The sequence below is a fragment of the Lottia gigantea genome (genome assembly GCF_000327385.1).
Source record: "Lottia gigantea unplaced genomic scaffold LOTGIsca_14, whole genome shotgun sequence".
Taxonomy (NCBI): domain Eukaryota; kingdom Metazoa; phylum Mollusca; class Gastropoda; family Lottiidae; genus Lottia; species Lottia gigantea.
Window position 1 is genome coordinate 658,854 of NW_008707617.1, and position 21,847 is coordinate 680,700.

Consider the following 21,847-nt stretch of genomic DNA (forward strand, 5'->3'; position numbering starts at 1 on the left):
GAAACCACAGACATCTGATTGAAAATACAAATAAAAAAATTAGAAAAACTCTTTACAATCCCTTTAAACCAATCACCTTGACTACAAATTTTTTATGGCCATTGAACGAGTAATCATCATTTTATTAACTTCATTTGCTTTTAAAAAAAAAATAGTCACTGCTTGAATTGACATAAATTCTCACATGTGCAGATATTATTGTATTTATATCAAGAAATCATTGATTATATTTTTTCTTTGAGGACATTACCCTTGTCTTGAAGTTATATCAATAATATATAATACATACATAAATGCATGAATATTACAGCTTGCTTAAACAGTGATTTAATTTGCTGCTATTTTTAAAAGGATTTGTCACTTCTCGAGTTAACATAAATTCTCATGTGTTCAGAAATTACTGTAAGCTGACTGATATCATGAAATCATTGATTGTGTCTGTTGTAAGGACATTACCCTTGTCTTGAAGATTATAATATCAATAATATATCTTAGAATACTAATATTGCACTTATCATGAACTATAAATGTCTGCTACCGGTATATAAAAAAGTCACTTCTTTCTGGAATTAAAGGGATTGTAAAGAAGTTTTCTAAATATTTTATTTGCATCAGAGACACTGATAGGATCAATTTGCAGCATTCCAATTTTCAGTCAAACATCTGTGGTTCCTTAAATTCCACTAAAACTAAGTATTTGATGATGTCACTAATCGCAGAGGGCCATCAGTGATGAAGCATATTTTTACAATTAGTGACATAAAACAGTTAGTTTTAGTGGAATTGCAGGAACCACTAATGTCTGATTATAGATTGGAATAGTGCAAATGGTGGTATTAAAAACACATAAAAAAGATGCCTCCTTACAATCCCTTTAAAATAAATTCTCATGTGTTCAGAAATTACTGTAAACTGCCTGATGACAAGAAATCATTGATTATGTCTGTTGAGAGGACATTGCCCTTGTTTTAAAAGATTTTATCAATAATAGCTCTATGATTGCTAAACATTATATCAGCTTTCTTAGACTATAATTGTCAATTAATTGGCTTGTATGTGGGGCATACATTTGCCACAGCTTGCTGTGTAAGAAAAAAATGTAGTTCTAATTTCCTTATTTGTACATGGTTTGACTTTGATACATTTATGCCATTTTCATATATTAAGTAACATGTCAAATTGGCTACAGATAGTATGTTTCATATATTTTCTGTTGGTTTCTTAGTTCAACTCAAATCTGAAGTCGTAATAATTGCAGGTCTGTCCAGCATGCAAATAATAATTGAATGTTCACTACTGTACCAAGACTATTACTATATACTTATATTAAATAGTGAGTCAATAGCATTGTCTTGTCAAATTTAAATACATTATCAATAAACTTTTTATGTATGGGGTCATTCCTATTTTGTCTGATTTCTGTGATGATACTTGTAATAATTTAAATCGTATTAGTCCAAAACATCTGCCTCTATTCCAGCATCTGATAGATATTTTAACAGTTGTCAGCTAGAGTAGAGTCAGAAGAAAAAGACCCTATTAAATGGGGATTTTCCGTACCTCCAAAAATACGTTTTCTCTAACATAATATTGAACTACCTTTAAGATGAATATAAATTAGTGTTGGGCATCACCGTAAATTTCATTTTGTTAGTATCACGTGACTCTGTGACCTTTGAACTTTTGGCTGCGCACACAGTTTTAAATGGCCGTGCTAGATCAGTTTCTCAAAAAAAGAACTTTGATGGAACCGGCAGAAATCTGTCCAAATATAGATGTTATGGACTAATACGATTTAATTATTACAAGTATCATCACAGAAATCAGACAAAATAGGAATGAAGCAAATAACAGCCTTAAATGACCCCATACATAAAAAGTTTATTGATAATGTATTTAAATTTGACAAGACAATGCTATTGACTCACTATTTAATATGAACACACAGTAAAAGTCTTGGTACAGTAATGAACATTATGCCTCCCCATATTTGACGTCACTATCTAAGAAGCTACTAAGAATAATTAACACTCTGCTATACTGACATTATAAATTGCTCAGTTTAACTAAAAATGCAAGACTCACAGATGTCTAGCTGATAATTGGAATGATGCTATCAGTATCACTTAAAGAAGATTATTGTCACAACTAATCTAAGACAGTCAACAGGAATCATATATCTGAAAGTGTATGATTTCATTGAAATGCCTCATTGAATCTCTGGGTCAGTGAAAATATTTTTGACAAAATTATAAGGTCACCTATTGTTTGAGCAAAGTAAAAAGTTCTTGAATTTTTCCCATTATTTTTACGAGAATTGGAATAGCAGCTTCAAAATAGTACTGTTTGTGACTTTTTGGGGTTGAAATTTCAACAAGGCAAATGTGTTTCTTTTCCAAGTAAACTTTCAAAAGATTATATTTTTATCAACGCAAAGACATTTTAATACCATCAGTACTATTTTGAGGTTGTTATTCCAATTCTCTTGAAAAATATCAAAAACATTCAAAAACTTTTTGATTTGCTCAGGCAATAGTTTTCTGAAAACTTTGCAAAAAATCAAACTTTCTTGTGCACAGGTTTCTTGGCTTTCTTGGTTTATTTGCAAAGGCAACCTGAAGAAAAACACTTCTAAATTAAATCCATATTTTGTTTTCAGTCAGTAGAAAATTGGACAGTGAAAAATGTTATTGAGTGGATGGCAGCATTAAATTTATATAGATACATTGAAACATTTCGAGAAGCCAATATTTGTGGAGAGCAATTAAGGGAAATGGATGAAGAGAAACTTAGGGTAAGCTTTTAATTATTATTTTATGACAATATGCTGAACCAATATGTTTTTCTCACAACGTACAGTTTAAAAAATTTAGATTTTTTTTATTTAATATTCTTAGCCAACAGATTACAACTTTTATTTTTGCATGTTACATTTTTTCTAATGTTTTTTTTTTTAAAAAAATGTGTGAGTATTTTGCAATACTAGTACCATGTACATCATTGAGACCGTTAACATCATTTCTTTAAAAAAAAAATTATTTTTTTGCGTTAACTACTTAAAGGTATTAGATTTGACTTGTAGACTTAAAAAAGGACTGTCGATCTGTCCGTTCACATTTCTTCATGCTCACACTACAGGCTACAATTCTCTGTAGATTCTTTTGATCTTTTGTATGTGTGTCAATATCAATATGAAGATGTGCACTATTGAATTTGGTGATGATCCGATGATTTTCTTTAGAGATATCGCTTAAAACTCTGATATCGCGTTTGTTTTTTTTTTCTTCACTTTTTGGCTCGTGCTCACTCTATAGACTACAATTCTCTATTGATTCTTTTGATCTTTTGTATGTGTGTCAATATCATTATGAAGATGTGTACTATTGAATTTGGTGATGATCCTATGATTTTCTTCAGAGATATCGCTTAAAACTCTGATATCGCATTTTTTCACTTTTTTGGCTCATGCTCACCCTACAGACATTTTGCTCTTTATCAAGCAGCTGGTGGGCGTATTCGCTTGCGAGACTTGCTGCAAGCCTATGTTTAACTTATTTTTTTAATTTAACTACTTCAGTTAGGGTCTAATGACTTCCCTCTTGAACATTCGTCAGTTTGATTCGCAAGCTAGATGTTGATAATCACATTAAACTACATCCCTTTTAACACTATAGTTATATATGTCGCTGACTATGTTCTCAATGACATCAGGAACTCTTATTAACACCTTGACATCATTAGACTCTTTTCTTGTAACACAGAAGTTTGTAAATGCAGGGATTTGATTGGGTTGTCTGCTAGCAAATGAAGCCAATCGGAGCACTTGACTAGAAGTTAAACAGTGTTTAAAGTCTTTCTGTTTTGAATTGAAATCTCCCTGCATTTACAAACTTCCATGATACATACATTATTATGTAATCTACCGATGTTGTCCGGTTTCTTCCGCTTTTGTATGCTGTCCACCGCTCCACCAACGGTATGCTCAATTCTACCGATTTTTTGTTTTTTTCCTGACCAAATATTCAATGTCCTTTACCATAACACAACAAAATAACTATCACTATTTGTATCTTGATTGTCGTTAATTTCATAGAAGAAAAGTGCTGAATGATGTCAAGGTATTAGACACGATTCCTTATACCTTTACATTGTCATTTGTAAAGACAGACCAAGACCATTAATACTGCATGTGTGTAGAGTCCCATTAACCATGAGAAATAAGAGACTTAATATCTTCTTTATTTTCTCACTATTTCTCATTTCAACTTAAAAAGATTTACACTGTCAGGAATGTAGAATCCGGTTTGTGATGTTGGTTAAAAAATTAGGAAATGGTAATTAATGTATCACACATCCACTGTTCTAGTGGCCTCATTTTTCCCCCCATGAGGTAGATAAACTATGTTGCCTGGGTAAACTGTGCCACCAGGATGCAGCTAATTATTCGTTTCAATACCTTTTGTGTCCAAGGTGTTAATTGGCAGATAGTGAAGGTGATCAAGTATCGGTATTAGTCATGGTTGGGAGATACAAACTTTTTTTTTGTCACAGACTAGAGTCTTGTCAAGAGTTTCACTGACTACCTGCAGGCACACGTGGAGATATTTTTCGCCATTTTGTGATGTAATGTGTCATGTGACTTTATATTAAACACGTGAGTAAATATAAACAGTTAAGTACAGGCACGTGTAAAGAAAACAGACGCCAAAGAGAGAAAAATCACTGACATGACAGTTCTTTGGAGGAATATCAAACTGGTTTGATATTATAATCCTGATAGCAATGCATTAATCTTGTTGTGGAAGCGTGGGCACACAGGAGATTTTACTCAAGATTTAAGTCTGCCACTAAATTCGGCGACTAAAATCCTTTACTGATATCAAACATTATTAGAATGAATAATGAGAATGTTTTGTCAGAGTTTATCGAGATATTGATCATTATTATTGTCAAAATAAATGAATTATATAAGCTTACCTATACTGATCTTCGCCTATTTTTAGGTCTCATATTTAAATATAGGCCAGCAAGAAAATTATATTCTTATTTCTTACCTTTTCTTATTTGCCTGTGTTCCTATTTAAATATCATGAGGAAGGTGTTAATATTTTCCATGATTAAATTAATATAAAAATGCCATGGAGAACATATAATTTTTCACTCCTTTTAATTTCATTAAAAATTTCAGTATGAGTTAAAAAACATTTTTGTTGATATGATCATCTGTGTGCCGGCACTTCCATGACAAAATTATTGCATTGGTGATGGAATTTTGATATTTTTGTCAGACTAGTATAATTTTTAATTCCTGCTATTGGTGTATGTTACTATGGCTGGCAATCAAAATGTATTACGCTTATTGTCTGAGCAAAGTAAAAAGTCCTTTGAATTTTTTCTATTATTTTTATGAGAATTGGAATAGCAGCCTCTTAATAGTATTCTTAGTCTTAAAATGACTTTGCTTTGATCAAAATATAAATAGTAGCACACATTATGTCTTCAAAATTTGTTTTTACAGAGGCCCATTTGTGACTTTTTGTGGTTGAAATTTCTAAGAGAGAAATTCGTTTCTCTTGAATTTAAACTTACAAAAGAGCATATTTTTATCTACATAAAGATTATCAGTACTATTTTGAGGCTGATATTCCAATTCTCTTAAAAATATATAGAAAATATTTTAAAAACTTTTTAATTTGCTCAGACAATAATTAAAATATTTTTAGAAATTAAGTTGCTGCATGCATGCCTAAGGCACAAATTTCTGTTAATGTCTGTTTTTATTGATTGAAACATTGGCATTAAGTTATATACTATCCAGTCATACAGTAAAACATATTTATTGTGTGCAGCATTGGCTGATTTCCATAAAAAAAAGGTCATTATAAGATATGAATAAATTCTGACCTACTTTTTCTTTAGCTATCATGACCTACTGAGCTTGCCACAGTGTCAATCTATTTATAGCCATCCACCATATTGAATGTATAGATGTGGTTTAGAAGGAGCTAGCAGTTCTGATTCATTCTTTTGTCTGTTTAGAGGACTAACTCTTCTGTTCATGTGCAGTGAGAGTGTGTTTGGACTGTACTGTATTATGTAATGAGTTTTGATTAGATGGATGTGTATTATAGTGACTGTGGTTATGTACCAACACATTCTTGTCGGGTAAAACATCTTAGTATTTCATTCTCTACAGCTATACCTCTACTCATAAATTGACCTATTTTTCTTGAAATACATTTCTTGCTGATTTTTTCACCCAAAGTATAGAATTTTTTGTTCTAATTTTTTTTCTAGACCTAATTCTATTCTCATTATGGACTGACTATTGATCTAAAGGCTGTTCTTAATAGATTGAATTGTCATTAGCTATAATAAGGTTGGTAAAATAGATTGTAGTTAATACAATGTAGTACATTATAGAGATCTATAAAACCACAGTAGCAGTCTAGCTAAACTGTGCCAACAGACAGCACCTCATATCTTAATGATAATGGAATATCAGTGTTCAGATAGGATATCTGTTAACTGTTATCTGTTTGCTGTAATCAGATCTAGAATAGTACAGTTTAGTAATTTGTATCATTACCCTAATTCTGACTGATGAAGTGATATTTTCAGATAATTTTATGTCTAACCTAATTTTGGCTTTGGCTGCAAGTTACTGAAAAAAAAACTTTCTAATGGCGTCATAATATCTCTATATATCATTTTAACTGCACTGAAGAAAGTTAATGATAGTGACAAAGTGACGACAGACTTTTGACACTTATTGTAGGAGAACGTATTGTCAGAATTTGATTATGAAAAGTGTCAAATAGCTACTATCAATTTGTAAAGTTAATATTTTGATTACAATATCCCTGTAAAATCTAACAGTTGTGATTTAAATGAAGAATCTAAAGAAATAGTATGTGTTGATATTATGGATAGAACTTTTCCTATATTTTATGACAGTTGGAGCCAGCAAGTTTCTGACTAACTAAAAACTGAGATATAATATACCAATTGAATAACAAAGTATATAATCTAACTTGTGATATTTGGCCCCTCATAGATTATATGAAAGGAAATTTTTTTCAAAATGCTGATTGTGTGAAATAACTGATATTTAATTAGTTTAAAGATGGGTTCCCTTATTTTCATTAATGAAAATGCTAATACTTATATGAATAGAAATCAGGTGATAATTCATTAGAAACAGCAATTAATCAAATAGTTTGCTTAATTTGACACTAAAATGAGGAAACCAATCTTTATTGTCTAGAGTTGTGGTTTTATTTGTTAAATGCGTCTCGCCTCTTGCTTCGCAAGTCATGTGAAGACGTCCTGTTGAGCCATAATTATTAGTCATTAATGCTTGCATGATGATTAACAATAGGGATTCATTTCATATATAATGGGGGAATATGAGTGTAAAGACATTAGGTAATTTTCAGGAACAATCCTAAGACATTTTCTAAGCTTTGAAAGTACACATCAATAAATCATGTTTTCTGTAGATTTAAAATTTTTGCTTGTTTTAATTACCAAGAATGTGACATGATGGCCACAGTGTTAAAAAGTTGGTGAAAAAATTTGTTTAAACTCACACTATATGTCATTGTCAGTCTTCTTTTCCCAATTTGAAGCGACATTAAAGGGATGGTAAAGAGGTTTTGTAAATTCCTTATGTGTATTGGGTACAATGAAAGTGTCAATTTACACCTTTCAGACATCTCTGGTTCCTGCAATTCCAAAAAAAAATAAATGTTTGATGACGTCACTAATCGCAAAGTATGCTTGTATCACATAAGGCCCTTCACAATTAGTGACATCATCAAACACTTAGTTTTAGTGAAATTGCAGAAACCACAGACATCTCATTGAAAAATGAAATAGTGCATATTGATGCTATCAGTGCCCTAGAAACAAATAAAAAAATTGAGAAAACCTCTTTACCATCCCTATGACTGTATTTCAATTCAATTTCATTGGAGTTATGCTTCGACTGACCTACCAATTGACTCTAGCTAGAATTTTTAAAACGTTTGTTTTTTTAAAAAATATGATCAATGCACTTTATTTATTTTATTTATTACATTGAAAGTAGGCTAGTTTATATCATTTTTATTGTTTAAGGTGAGGTTCTGGAAAAAAATTATATTCTTTTGGCTTGAATTCAAAATCAACTTAACACAACTTTAACAGTATGCAACAGTTACTTATGATTAAAGTGGTTTAGAAGTGTGATTTTGAGTCTTTAGAAAGTTTTGGTGTATCATAAGAAAAGACTATACAATAAAATATTATTTATATCTATAAAGTATTTCTATCAAACATTTGGTATAAGTACTTGCTGATGGCATAGGGATGTTTTTCCGCAAGTAACTACATGTTTCAGGTTCGGATTTGATATGTCTTTATGGCTCTGCAATTGATGTATTGAGCATTATTTTGATATTTTAACCATAAGCTTAATCGTTATAAACATAATTTAGAACTTTTTTATCATTGCTGGGTTCCAGGTCCAGGTCCAGACTTGCACTTCAGTTCTCTATTTTTGATCCAGATTTTTTTAAATGATCTTGACAGTTTGAACTTGATTTTTGCATCTCAAAAGTACCAATATTCTCAAAAAGTCACATTTCTACCTTTTATTCAGGTCTTATTAAAATTGCCTAGTTGTATTCTATAGCATAACTGAGCAAAATCTTTACTTTGTAAATAAATGAGGATGAAATCAGTCTTAGTTTGTAGTAAATTTCTGAGATATCAAACATATCACATTAAAAGGTTCAATTATAATGTCTGATTCTATTGATTTCTGATATCAATAAATAGATTGGAGAGACTTTAACTTTAACCTTCTATTGTCTAACACAAGTGAAATAGTATAATCAGAAATTTAAGCAGACGTCCATTGTTACAATAGAATTTTATTATACAAACCCTGGAAAGATTTATTATTTGACATTATATGTAGGTCAAGTTATTTCATTTTGTTGCTAATGGGTGTCTTAAAAAGATGGTTAAAATTGATATTTTGTAATACTCAACACAAATTTCCCACTCAAAGCATATGATAGACTAGAAATCATCAATGCTGTCCAACTCATGTTTGGATTGTATCTGATACAATTCTAAGAAGAGCTAATTTTGAGAATGGGTGTTAACTTGGCAAATCAATGACATATGATGAATATTGATAAAGTCTTCAACGGCTGTTGCTTATTAAACTGTAGACAAACAGAATGACAGATTTGAATTTTCAAGAGTTTTGTAAATCAAGTATTATAAATATTTTAAATCGTTTTTTCAACAATTTTAATGTTTTGATTAAAAGATTCTGGTTCAGACATGTCCGTTTGGTATTTAGAACTTATTGCTATATAAATCTTCCTTGTGACTCTGTGTGTCTGGCATTAGGTGACCATAGAAATTGTTGACAAATTTATGTTGGTAGCATGTGCTCATAAGATTTTCATTATTTTTTCAGGAAATGGGAATAAAAGATGAATTCCATCAGAAATCTATTTTAGTCTGCATCGATGAATTGTGTGGTCAAAATACTGAAAGTGTAAGTGTCTGCATCGATTCTTGAATAAAGTGTCACCCGTAGTTTTGTTTCCCATGCTAGTTGCAATATCATGGATATAAAGGTCTTATTAGGATTAATGAATAGTGCAAAAAATGTCAACTAATCATTCTCATATATACTTTCTTTTATTTCTTCAATAATATTTTTCAAGTTGTCCTAGTAAAATACAGTGTAGTTCAGGAAATTGTGTTCTGATGTTGTTAGCATATTTTTTTTTTTTTTGTATTTCAGCAACCTTATGCTGCTAGACTTCCACCTGTAATCAGTATAGATATGGAAGGTAAGAATGGCGTCTGCTCCTCGTGAAACTCTTTTCTGAGTGAAAATACCATAGAAACAGCTCTCAGCTCTGTGGATTGTATGAAAGGTTGAGTTGACAAACTATGTGGCAGTGGAATTCAGATTCAGTGTCAAGATCTCTGAGATAAGAAGATAAAGAATGACATTTGTAGTAATCTTCTACACCTGTAGAATCGTAGGCTTGTACTTATTTGGCAGGCTTAGTGATAATAAAGCATGATAGATTCAATCCATACTAGTGAGAACACTCTGCCTCACTGTCAACTTTTTATTTTGTATTTGCCTCTGTAACGTCTTCATTAGCCCAAACTGCATCATTTCATTTTATTTGCCTCTGTAAGTGTATTAATGCAAAATCTTCTTTTTTTTTTAAGCGTCTGGTTGTTCAGAACATAGATTTGCTGAGTATAACTTCTCGTCAATGCAAAGATGTCATCTTTGTGATAAATTTTTATATGGTTTGGTACACCAAGGTCTTCAATGTCGAGGTATGTTTGCTCTTTCATCTTAATAAGCTCTCTTTCTTTAAATATCTTTATTTGTGAAATTCAGGAGAAAGTGAACACAACACACAGCCAAACCTTTTCTCTCAAGTGTCCTAACGTACCAAGGATATTTTGTTGTATTCTGCAACAAGCTTAAAGCGCGTATTTTCTGAGTAAAATTATGTTTTCCCATATAAAGATTGTATTCAAAAATCTTTTTCGGACTCTAATTATTTTGTTTGTGGGATAAATGTGACGAATATATATCGATTTATTTTTCAGAATGTGGTTTGTGCTGTCATAGATTTTGTTCTACTTCTCAACCAACAGAATGCAATGTACCTAAACTAGAACGAATACGTAGACCAAGTTTTTCACATAGTAAGTTTGTCAAGATTGCTTTCACATTTAGTTTTAGAAACTGGTAAAAGCCAGTCAGGATAACAATAATAATTTGTAATTTAGTATTTTTTAAAATATTTATTCCTTACATCTAGATTCAAGATAAGATAAAATATAGTCTAGTTTTTAATAGATCCAGTCAGAATCTGTCATGTTTCACAAATTATTATCCATTTATTATGTAAACTTTCACTTGTCAAAACTTTTAAATGTCAAATTTCTAGCGAAATGGAGTCAATTTTAACATCAAATAATTGGATTTAGATATGTCAGTAGTACTATTCTGATGGATTTTGTTGTATCATTATTTGTAGATTCAGTATTCGGTCAAGATTTACCAGATGAAGTCAACAAAAGTCAAAAAGATGCCCCAGACGTTTTACATGTTTTTGTACAAGAAATTGAACAGTGGTGTCAAGAACATAGTATGTATTAGTCATTTCTGGATTTTTAGATGTCAAACATTATTTTTGTCTCCTGTAAAGAGACAAGATTTGAAGTGGTTATATCTTAAAATTGAACCAAAACTTTGCGAAAATCTTTGACAGAAGCAAAACATGTGTTTTAAGGAACAAAATGTTAGGTAATTCATCCATAGTTCTTAATTAATAGTTCAAGGGAGGTAATTGAAGTAGTACAATTAAAGGGAGTTAACTCTGAAAATAATTTGTCTGACTGAAAAGTTTTGTCTGTTATTCATTTTTATTTGATCTTATTCTAGGTACAGAAGCTTTAAGTGTATATAGAATATCGTGTAAAGCAGAAGAAATAAACCAAGTTAAAAAAATATTTTGTCAAGGTATGTGGCCATGTTCTTCATTAGAATTTGTTGCTCTCTGTTACATAATATTTGTATTGGTTAGCATTCTAAGTATCAGAAATAATTTTTTCGCTATAAAAGTGAGCTTTCTTCTGTATTTGTGAGGTTCTATAGCACAGTCGGTTAGAGTCTTGATTCATTACATGATGTCAAGGAAAATGGCAGTCGTGGGTTCGGCTGATAGTCAGATGACTGTGAATAAGACATCTTTATTCATAATCCCAGTCAACCCAGCTCTTAATGGGTATGATAATCTGGGAAAGAAAGGTTTGGCCAAGGACCAACTGATAGACAGGATCCTTAATTGTGGACCTAAGTTATTCTCTTTGTAAAATATAGTTCCTTCTTTCTTACTTTCTTTCTATCATTAAGACTAGCAAAAGTAACTTTTTCTGGCATCTTATAGCAAATGTCACCAATATTTAGAATAGAAAATCTCTAGAACATGAAAAAGTAATTGTCCAATATATCAGCAAGCATTTATTATCGAGAAGTTCTTAAAATAATTTTCTAATTGTAATATTGATTTACTAATTGATGATTTCATTGTAGAAGGAGACACAAGCAAAGTGAACCTATCATCATTTAGCGTCCACTGTGTAGCTGGAGCTTTAAAGAAATATTTAAGAGAATTACCAAATCCAGTATTACCTGTAGAAATGTATAATATGTTTATACATACAGCCAGTAAGTCTATTCTATTAGTGCAGACAAATTCCCACCATTTTGTCAGCCATTGTATTCACACAAAAAAGTTCACCCAGTGATTGTGTTAACAAAACAAGGATATTTAAAATATAGTATATAAAAAACATATCTCTATTATTTTTCTGACATTTTTGTCTTCACTGAAATCTAACAAGTTTTTTACCACAGTCCTGTCCCAATGACGTTTATGATATGTTAAGAATCCTTAACTCTTTCCTTTTTCTAGAGAGCAAATCGTCAACGTTAAAATCATTATCAGACCTTATAGAAGAATTACCACCAGCACATAAAAGCACATTGCAGTTTCTTATGGCTCATTTTTGTCGGTTATGGAAAATCCAAAATGAATCAGGGGTATCAGACGGCCTAGATAAATTATCACATGTGTTTTGTCATATTTTACTCCGACCGCCATGGGAAAGAATCATGTAAGTTTTGTTGTTTTGTTAAATAAAATTAAAGAAAGAGTCATGTAGTGCAGAGATTCAAAGAATGCTTTATGTTCAAATTTAAGACTGGTTTGTCCCTGACTCCAGTTTGTGACATGTTTGAATGGGTATTGTCTCCGATTACTTGTTGAAAGAAGTTCATTTGGCTTACCCTTTTAAGTTGTCACCTGCAGTCTCATATATATTTTTTGTTGAATGATGGCTATTGGACTCCTGACATGTTAACCTTAAATTTTGTCTAATGGATTGCATTGTGTTTTAGTGAAATAGTTGATAATACCAAATTACACATAGATATATTTGAAGAGTTGATGAGAAATGGAAATTGGGGAGAAGATATACCACCTATACCTACATCAGTCCCTCCTACATTACCTCCTAGTAAGTTATTATTACCAAATAATCAGGCAACTGTATCCCTTTTTATTACCTTGATTCTTAATTGCTACTCACTGACTGCTATGGTTTCTGAGTTATATTCTAACAAGTTTTTTTTACTTCTTATGTGTAAGTATCAATATGTACCATTCCAATTTTCAGTCAGACCTCTTTGATCCTTACAAATCCACTTAAACCAAGTATTTTGTAATGTCATGATCACAAAGACCCTTAAATATTACTGACAGCTTTTGTTATAGTGATGTCATTAGATGCATTAGTCACATATACAGCCCTTTTCCAGACTTAATGCTATAATCTTATTGCAGGGCCAATTAGAAATACCCCAGTAATGAATTCACCATCAACAGTAGAGGAGAAATTAGAGAATTATGAATGGTATTGGGGTGATTTATCACGAGAAGATGTAAATGATAAATTAAGAGATACACCAGATGGAACATTTCTAGTTCGTAATGCTACTACACCAGGAGATTATACCTTAACTTTAAGGTAAGAGATAGTATTTTCATTTCTTATATCACTCCCTTGTATGAACCAGTTACACTTATGTTGATGTTTAGCTTTTGATACACTGTAGTTTTTCACGTGATAATTTGGAGAAACAAAAAGCAAAGCTATGACCCACTGTTATTGATGAAAAGTTTGTAGCAAATAAGAATAACTCCAGTAATGACCTCACTATGTCCTTTTAAATTCGCATTTTGGTGTTAAAAGTCAAAAGAAATAACCTAGTAGGACAACTGAAGGTTTTTTTATAGCAGAATAAATTTTGGACTGTTAAACCATTTGTTGTTTTGTGTATCCATCTTTTAAGATCAACAAAATTTAGACCAGTGAAATATATTGTGTATCTTCTATTATATTGAACATTTTGTGGATATACATGTTTTCTAGAGCAAGAGGAAAAAAAACTGTTATCTCATATTGATTAGAATTTTCTATAAACATTTATCCTGTTTTGTTGAAGGGATGTATTCATCTGAATATAAGGTTTATGAAGAGCTAAGGTTCCGCTATCTGTAGTGCTTTTCAAAATTCTAATCCTACTTACAATTTTCGACATTTAAAAATGAATTGTATGCAATAAGGTTAGACTATTTATCAACATAGTTATTAACATCCTCGCATTCAGATAATATATGGAATATTCAGGCAGTGATGTAGTTTACACTTCCAGGTAATGGATGGTTTTGATATTTTGATTCATATAAAATGTCAATATCGTGGGTGACCTTGTTTATATTTGGTCATTTTGACATTTTGGTACCGTTGGAAAGCTCGTAAAAGCGCTGATCTTAAGATCAAAACCTCTAATTCCAAGCTTGATTGTTAATAACCCCAAAACCACTAATTAAATAACACGTATATAAACAATCAGATTTAAAACCTCGTAAAATATATTATTATACGAGGTTCAATGCTCGTTTTCTGCGGATGAAAGTGAAAAACCTCGTATACTGTATTATTATACGAGTTTTTGGTTCAATAGGCCGGTGATCTCAAATTGTTATACGAGGTTAATATTTTCAAAGAATGAAAACCACGTATAGCAGTAGAAAGAAAGGTAATAAAGATTTTAACAAAATACGAGTTCCAATAGTTTTTCTCGAAAAAGTAATTTCGTGTCATATGTCGTTATACGAGGTTTCAAGCGGTCACCCTTGATATATAACTTCAGTAAAAAGTTCATATTATGAGTTAAAGATTTGAATCATTTCATAGTCTAAAAGCAAAACATTGAAAATTCTTTCACTTTATATTTTCAAGATGTTTGACATTTTACGTGTCACCTATTTGATTTGACTAACATATTTTGTCAGATTATGTATGGTTTTAAAATGTGTAGAAATTGTGAAGTGAGATGATAACTTGGCAAAGTTCCAGAATAGAAACAGCTTTATCAAGGAAATGTAATTGAAATAATGAATTAGGGAATTCCCCAAACATAAAATTTGTGAAGTTCAGGAAATTGTTGGAATGAAAAACGCGTTGCCACATTTGCCGTAATACTTATTCCACAACATAGTTTCTAGCTAGTTTTGGTGTCTTAGTTTCTTGTTAGTTTTTGTGTCATACTTTCTAGCTAGTTATGGTGTCATACTTTCTAGCTAGTTATGGTGTCATACTTTCTAGCTAGTTTTGGTGGCATACTTTCTAGCTAGTTTTGGTGTCATACTTTCTAGCTAGTTTTGGTGTCATACTTTCTAGCTAGTTTTGGTGCCATACTTTCTAGCTAGTTTTGGTGTCATACTTTCTAGCTAGTTTTGGTGTCATACTTTCTTGGATGAAGGTTTTTGTATCCCTGAAAAGATATGGAAGTGCATTTTTGTGATAATATCTTGACAAGGATTATTCTGAAGATATTTTAAAAGTGAATATGGATATAGTCAAGGTCAAAGTGTCACCTCCTATAGTTTTTAGAATTGTGCAATATTTGAAGTTTTGTTGAAGCTTGCTCTATTACTTGTACAAATTTAAGAACAAAAATAACAGAAAATTGGCTAAAGGTGAAGAAAAAGTGGATTATATATTTGATGAAATTATGGTGGCTCAGCAGAATATTGACTCAATTGTATCTCATTGATTGTTTGAAGTTGGTGTCTGACAGAAGTTTTCTAACCTGTGTGGATATGTATTGTGAACACTTCTATTCGCAATACATTCATTTCAACTTGGCAGTCTATTGTTCTTGAAATTCCATAAAACCTAAAGACTAAAAACAGGTTAATGACAATTGCTTCAGTATTATTTGTTGTGACTTCATGATGTGTCAAGTTTTTCTAGAATTACAAACTTCAGACAGAAAATAAGAAAAAAGCAAATAAAAGATGTACATGTCTTTCATACATATACAAGAGTACAAAACCTCTTAAAAATCCTGCATAAAAAAGGTTATTTTGGATTAAGGACCTAAATTGAGAAAGAAAGTTTGCAAAAACTCAGAATTGATATTTACGCATACAAAGAATTTGCTCAAAAGGTTATGTGTAAAACTGTAAGGTTATGTGTAAAACTGTAAGGTTATGTGTAAAACTGTAAGGTTATGTGTAAAATTGTAAGGTATGTGTAAAACTGTTTATGTTATGTGAAAAAATGTTAAGGTTATGTGTAAAAATGTTAGGTTATGTGTAAAACTGTAAGGATATGTGTAAAACTGTAAGGATATGTGTAAAACTGTAAGGATATGTGTAAAACTGTAAGGTCATGTGTAAAACTGTTAGGTTATGTGTAAAACTGTAAGGATATGTGTAAAACTGTAAGGATATGTGTAAAACTGTAAGGTTATGTGTAAAACTGTATCAAATTTATACTAGCTTTGTTGAATTGAATGTTATCATATGTTATCGGTATTACCTTTTACAGAAAGGGTGGAGGAAATAAGCTTATCAAGATTTATCACAAGGATGGTAGATATGGATTTGTGGAACCACTGGACTTTGACTCTGTTGTTGATTTGATATCCTACTACCAACAAAACTCTCTAGCTATTTATAATAAAACTTTAGATATTAAACTCTTATTTCCTGTTGGCAAAAATATGGGCATGGTAGGTACACAATTTTTTTTGTTATTTGAAAAGGTGTCTTACTCTACTAGATACATACATGAATAACACAACCAGGGCTGCTGATTTGACCTTAGTTGCCAAACGCTTCTGATAAAGACATCAAAATGTTGGCTGTGATTATTGACTTATGTCGAATTCTTTTCAAATGAACCAATTTTGTCATTTGTTTACTGGTTATCCGTATTTTCAATAGAATTTAGTATAAATGTAAAATAAATGTTAAATTTGAATTTGATAATGACTTCCTCTGTTAGTTATATTACTACAGTTTTCATTAGAAATGGTATAGGATATCATATCATCAAATTTGACACTTTTTCATTTATTGACCTTGGATTTTAGACTTGAATTCAGATATTGATGAAACTTGATCTAATTAAATACAGGTCACATCTTGATATAGTTCGAATTTTGAGATTTTCAAATAAAAGTCTCTTGAGTTAATGCCCTTGTTGGTCTATATCATTCTACATTCATTCATATTATGTGATATTTTGATTAATAGGATACAACGATTAATGATGATGTTAAAGAAGGTGTGGAGAAATTAAAGCGAATTAATGCAGAATATGTGGAAAAAACTGGATCTTATGATAATCTTTACGAACAACATTCCAAGACATCCCTAGAATTACAATTAAAACATCAAGCTTTTGATGCTTTTAAAGAAACTTTACTGGTGTTTGAGGAGCAAATGGACTTACATAAAAGAAATCATAAAGATGCACCCTCTTATGAAATCCAAAAGTAGGTTCATATTTTTGTCCAGATTTCTTTTAAAGGAAAGGGATATAGTTGCCCTAATGTTTCCTTCACTGTGGTTAGTTTTATTTTGGCTATCGGTATGGAAGTCTGACATAAAGTTTATCTAGAATTAGTAAAAGTAAACAAAATGACGTCCGGTGCAGAGTCATTCTTTTGCTTCATGGACAGCTCTTCATTCCTGTATTCTATTCCTTTTGCAGACTTCACGAAAATTTTGAGTTACTTAAAGCACGCTATCTAGGAATACAAGAAAGTAAGAGTGGTTTGGAAGTAGAAATTAATAGAAAATCAAATAAAAACAGATCATTAATTAGTGATATGAACAGTATGAAACCAGAAATTAAAAGGCTTTATAAACAACGAGAACAACTCAAAAAGTAAGTTCCATTTCTTACCATTATCAAGGCGTAAAAACTCGTAATCATTTACGCGTATGCCAATTAGTCTCATGTGTGCGAACAGTTGGTGTCAGATGGTGTTTATAGTTCCCATAGCCAAGCTTTGTGTGGAGATGATCATTATCAGAAATCTTGAGTAACCTTTTGTTGCCATGGTTACAGCTGATTACAAAAACTGAACCAACTTCTGTAGGTAATTTAACCTCAGTTTCTGAAGTAAAAATTATATATTGATTGCAAGGTGTCTAATTTAAGAAGATATCAAAATAAGATCTGAAGACAATTTGTTAAGAATCCATCTCACAATCTTTCCTACATTTTAACTTGAATTGTCTATGGCTATGTATAAAATTAGGTAACACTTCTCAATATCTATTGACTCTTGATATGTTTTAATTGCAGATGGTTAATAGACAAAGGCAAAGCAGCTGACTCTCTAGATAATATGTTAGAAAACAGATATGAAAGGTAAGGCTTCAAATAGTTTATTTTATATCATTCTGAATCTGCAGTTGTTACTAGCTCAATCAATAAATGCTTGGAAAGTTCTTACCAATGTATTTGGATGTTGTAAGTTAAAATTCTTGGTTATATCAAACAAATGGTGGTCGTAATTCTAATCTCAGTTAGCTTGTGTCTAGTGACGTTGAAGATGTCATATGACCCAGCTGTATATAGGTACCATTAATTCAGAAAAGGTCATTCACAAGAGTTTCGGCCAAGAATAAACATGATTCTTTCTGTATATTTTTCCCTAATGGCAGCATCAAGCAAATAAGCACTATCATATTGTCTTTGATATGTGTGTTGTAAAAATGTTCGAAACAACTGACTACGAACTTGTCAAAAATCAAAACTATATAAAATTTTATGAGCCTGTGGTTATTCTGGTTTATAATAACAACATAAGGCTTGGCAATTAACATTATTAAACTCATTTGATGAATAAGTAAAATAAGTAGCTTGTTTCAGATTCTCTAAATAAATGGTGGGTTGAAAAGGCTATGTGTTATTATTCAATAAACAAATGTGTATCTTTAGATTTTTAATTATGTTGACATGTGGTTCCTTGTTCCATATAAAGTAGTTTGACCCAGAAAAACATTATTTAATCAATTTTCCTGATTGATTTAGTATTTCCTACATTATATCCCAACTCTTTTACTACAAAAATATCAGAATTTATTAAACAAGTTTACTGATATCATTTAGCAAGCCTTCAGGCTTTTGATTTTGATAAATTCTAAACTTACATTAGGCATTAGCCTATAATCAGACAGTGAATATAGCAAATAATTTAAACGTTACTGTATAATGTTTATCATATCATAGCTTATCATAAAGCTGTGTAGATAATGGCTTCAGATTCTCTTCAGATTTTTTTTGGAATGTTCTTCAGAATGAAAGTCTGAATAACAATTTGTCTACAATTTAAAAACAAGAAATGGCTTTATCAGGCATTACTAAGCAGTTATTATATTTCTTCCAAACTAAAATTATAGTGTTTTTATTATGTAGATGCATTCATGCCAGAAGTGGGATTCTTCTTCTGAAAAATGCTACAGTTTAACATTAAACTGGGGAAGATTTAATGATTATTAAAGGTGCCCTGACACCATAGAGATTAACAGCTGTGTATGGTCAAGAATATTGAAAGTTTTTTTGAGTTCCAAACACACTTCACAACACAGTTGAATGAAAGTTGCATTTGAAACTTATAAACAGTATTCTTATACGCAACCATACACAACTGGTAAGGGCTATGGTATGAGTGCCACTTTACATTTATTGAAGGAATAGGGCACTAAATCTTACACTTTCATACGTTACAGTTCACCATCAGAATCCCACATAGAAAATTCACCACTGTTAAATGAATCGTATTGGTTAGTTAACTGTGAAAGAGAAAAGGCAGAAGAAATGTTACTGAATAGAGCTGATGGAACATTTTTAATAAGACCTAAGCCTGATTGTCATGTACTATCTATTGTGTAAGTGTTTAGTTTATGTAAATCTTTTTGATGTCCTTTATAACAAGAATGGATAAGATCCATTCATCCCCACCATTTCTGTGTTGCTCTAGTAACTCCAGGCATGAAAAGTGGCTGTGTAGCTAATTTACTTGAAAGCCCTGCTGCAGATAGTAAAAAAATTGGCTCCTCAGTCCAAAATGTCCACTGAATGTTTTTTGCTCCTCAGGGAGCCCAATTTTTGGTTTTTGGATGAATGTATGATCAAATTTACAAGTAGAAAACATACCCATGAACTATAACGGCATTATCGGGAAGATAACAAGCATGTGAAAATTTCCTTTTTTTTTTATTTTATAGGTATCATAATTCTGTGGGACACTGTAAAATATATTGTAAAGATTCTGTGTATGGTTTTGCTGATCCTTATTTTATTTTTGCAACTTTGAAAGACCTTGTGGTGCATTATCATAAAACCTCTTTAGCTGAGCATAATAATGACTTGGATGTGTCTTTAAAGGTTCCTGTTAAAGCACAATTGCCTCAGGATCCAGTATACACTCGGATGAATAACAGTCCGGTCTAGCATAAACCCTTCTGCTTTCTTGAGCAGTGTTATGCTTTCTTAAGCAGTGTGAAATATCTATTTTTAAAAGAATTTGAAAGTGTCCTTTGTCTGAGGGAGAATAAACATTGTTCTTTTATATCAAGACTTAAGTGACATCTTCCGTTATTACTGACAGAAAGTGTTTTAAAGTGGTAAGTAACAGACGCAAAATAGTCAGATGTTTGTGCTCATGTGTTTTTAGCCAGGTCAATGACCTGGTATTCAGACCGAACAATTTTAAAGCTAAAATCAATTACCAGTGCTTAATGTTGATAAATTCTGTAGTAGAGAGAGGATATATATGAATTGGTGCTGGGCATTATGAAAGATCCTGATCCAAAATTTAAAAAAAATGTTTGTTAGATTTTCAAAGAAAAAGTTGCCCAGGTGGCAAGCCTTAGATACTAGAGTCCATAGAGTTTACAAGAAAACACCATTGAGGTACTGATGAAGCTTCCCAAATAATTCTGGAAAAGAATGACCTCTATGGATCCAATAATTCATTCTTAACAGCAGTTCATAGCCTGTTCACTATATTTAATAGTTTGACTTTAATTTGGTTGAAGTGAAAGAAGGATACCGTTGGCATGGCAACAAGGGTACAAATAGTCAAAAAGGGTAGCAGCCAGGGTCCTAGGCATCACGATTTTGGATGTTTTATGGAATCTCCATAAAATTTTGATGAAAAATAATTTGTTTCATTTTTTTCTGTGAGTTACTTCATTCTTTCTAGATCTGGATAGATCAAGCGAGGCTAAAATGCTTGCTTTTAGCAATCAATTATTTCAATCATTGTCTCTCCAAAGAATTTACTTGTAAAGTAAGCCACAGAAAATGTAAATGTATTCAATTAGATAGCAAAAAACATGAAAAGAAATTCTTCAAACTGTTACAATTTTTTATTGTGGTTGACATCAGATACGAAAATATTTTTATGCTTATTCAACAAATCATGGTTTCCATTCTGTTTGGCTTACTGAAAGCATGACTCATATTTAGAGTGTTTCTTTTTTTTTGGGGGGGGGCAGAATTTAGAAAGTTTTAAGTATGAAAACTGATGTCAGCTTGGTACTTAAAAAGGCTCATGAAACTAGATGACTTGCTTGCTTCTATTAGCCCATTATTGTTTAGAAACTTTAATCATGGACCAATCAAAATTATCCAACTCAGATCATATGATATGACGTGTGTTTGTTTAAAAAAAGATGGCTGCCAAGCTTATATTTTATATAGTGGGGGCTCTTGCTCTGAACACCGTTTATGCTTAAGGCAAAGAAAGACACTGGAATTTGCCATTCATTTATGTTGGCCCTTATATCACAATGTATTTTGTAAAAGGACTTGAGATACAATACATGTATTTCCAAAGACTTAATTATTGTTAAAGAGATTT

The 21,847-nt window shown here is 31.4% G+C and overlaps 2 protein-coding genes across 2 annotated transcripts in view; both read left to right on the plus strand.

Moving 5' to 3' along the window:
• Positions 1 to 13,125, plus strand: part of LOTGIDRAFT_157404 (hypothetical protein) — a gene marked incomplete at both ends in the record, with an annotated part of 22,978 nt that extends 9,853 nt beyond the window's left edge. Inside the window, 10 exons of the mRNA XM_009049621.1 lie at positions 2,660 to 2,794; positions 9,479 to 9,559; positions 9,812 to 9,860; positions 10,255 to 10,368; positions 10,648 to 10,746; positions 11,082 to 11,192; positions 11,489 to 11,566; positions 12,140 to 12,274; positions 12,522 to 12,723; positions 13,007 to 13,125. Coding sequence (XP_009047869.1) covers positions 2,660 to 2,794; positions 9,479 to 9,559; positions 9,812 to 9,860; positions 10,255 to 10,368; positions 10,648 to 10,746; positions 11,082 to 11,192; positions 11,489 to 11,566; positions 12,140 to 12,274; positions 12,522 to 12,723; positions 13,007 to 13,125 — 1,123 coding nt within the window. The remainder of the gene's footprint in view (positions 1 to 2,659; positions 2,795 to 9,478; positions 9,560 to 9,811; positions 9,861 to 10,254; positions 10,369 to 10,647; positions 10,747 to 11,081; positions 11,193 to 11,488; positions 11,567 to 12,139; positions 12,275 to 12,521; positions 12,724 to 13,006) is intronic.
• LOTGIDRAFT_230612 (hypothetical protein) lies at positions 13,109 to 20,433 on the plus strand (the record flags this gene model as incomplete). Its single annotated transcript, XM_009049622.1, has 8 exons — positions 13,109 to 13,125; positions 13,452 to 13,635; positions 16,510 to 16,693; positions 17,220 to 17,461; positions 17,680 to 17,856; positions 18,280 to 18,345; positions 19,710 to 19,868; positions 20,208 to 20,433. Exons 2-8 carry the CDS (start codon positions 13,475 to 13,477, stop codon positions 20,431 to 20,433), a joined length of 1,215 nt encoding a protein of 404 aa, XP_009047870.1. The 5' UTR covers positions 13,109 to 13,125; positions 13,452 to 13,474.
• Positions 20,434 to 21,847: the final 1,414 nt, after the last annotated feature.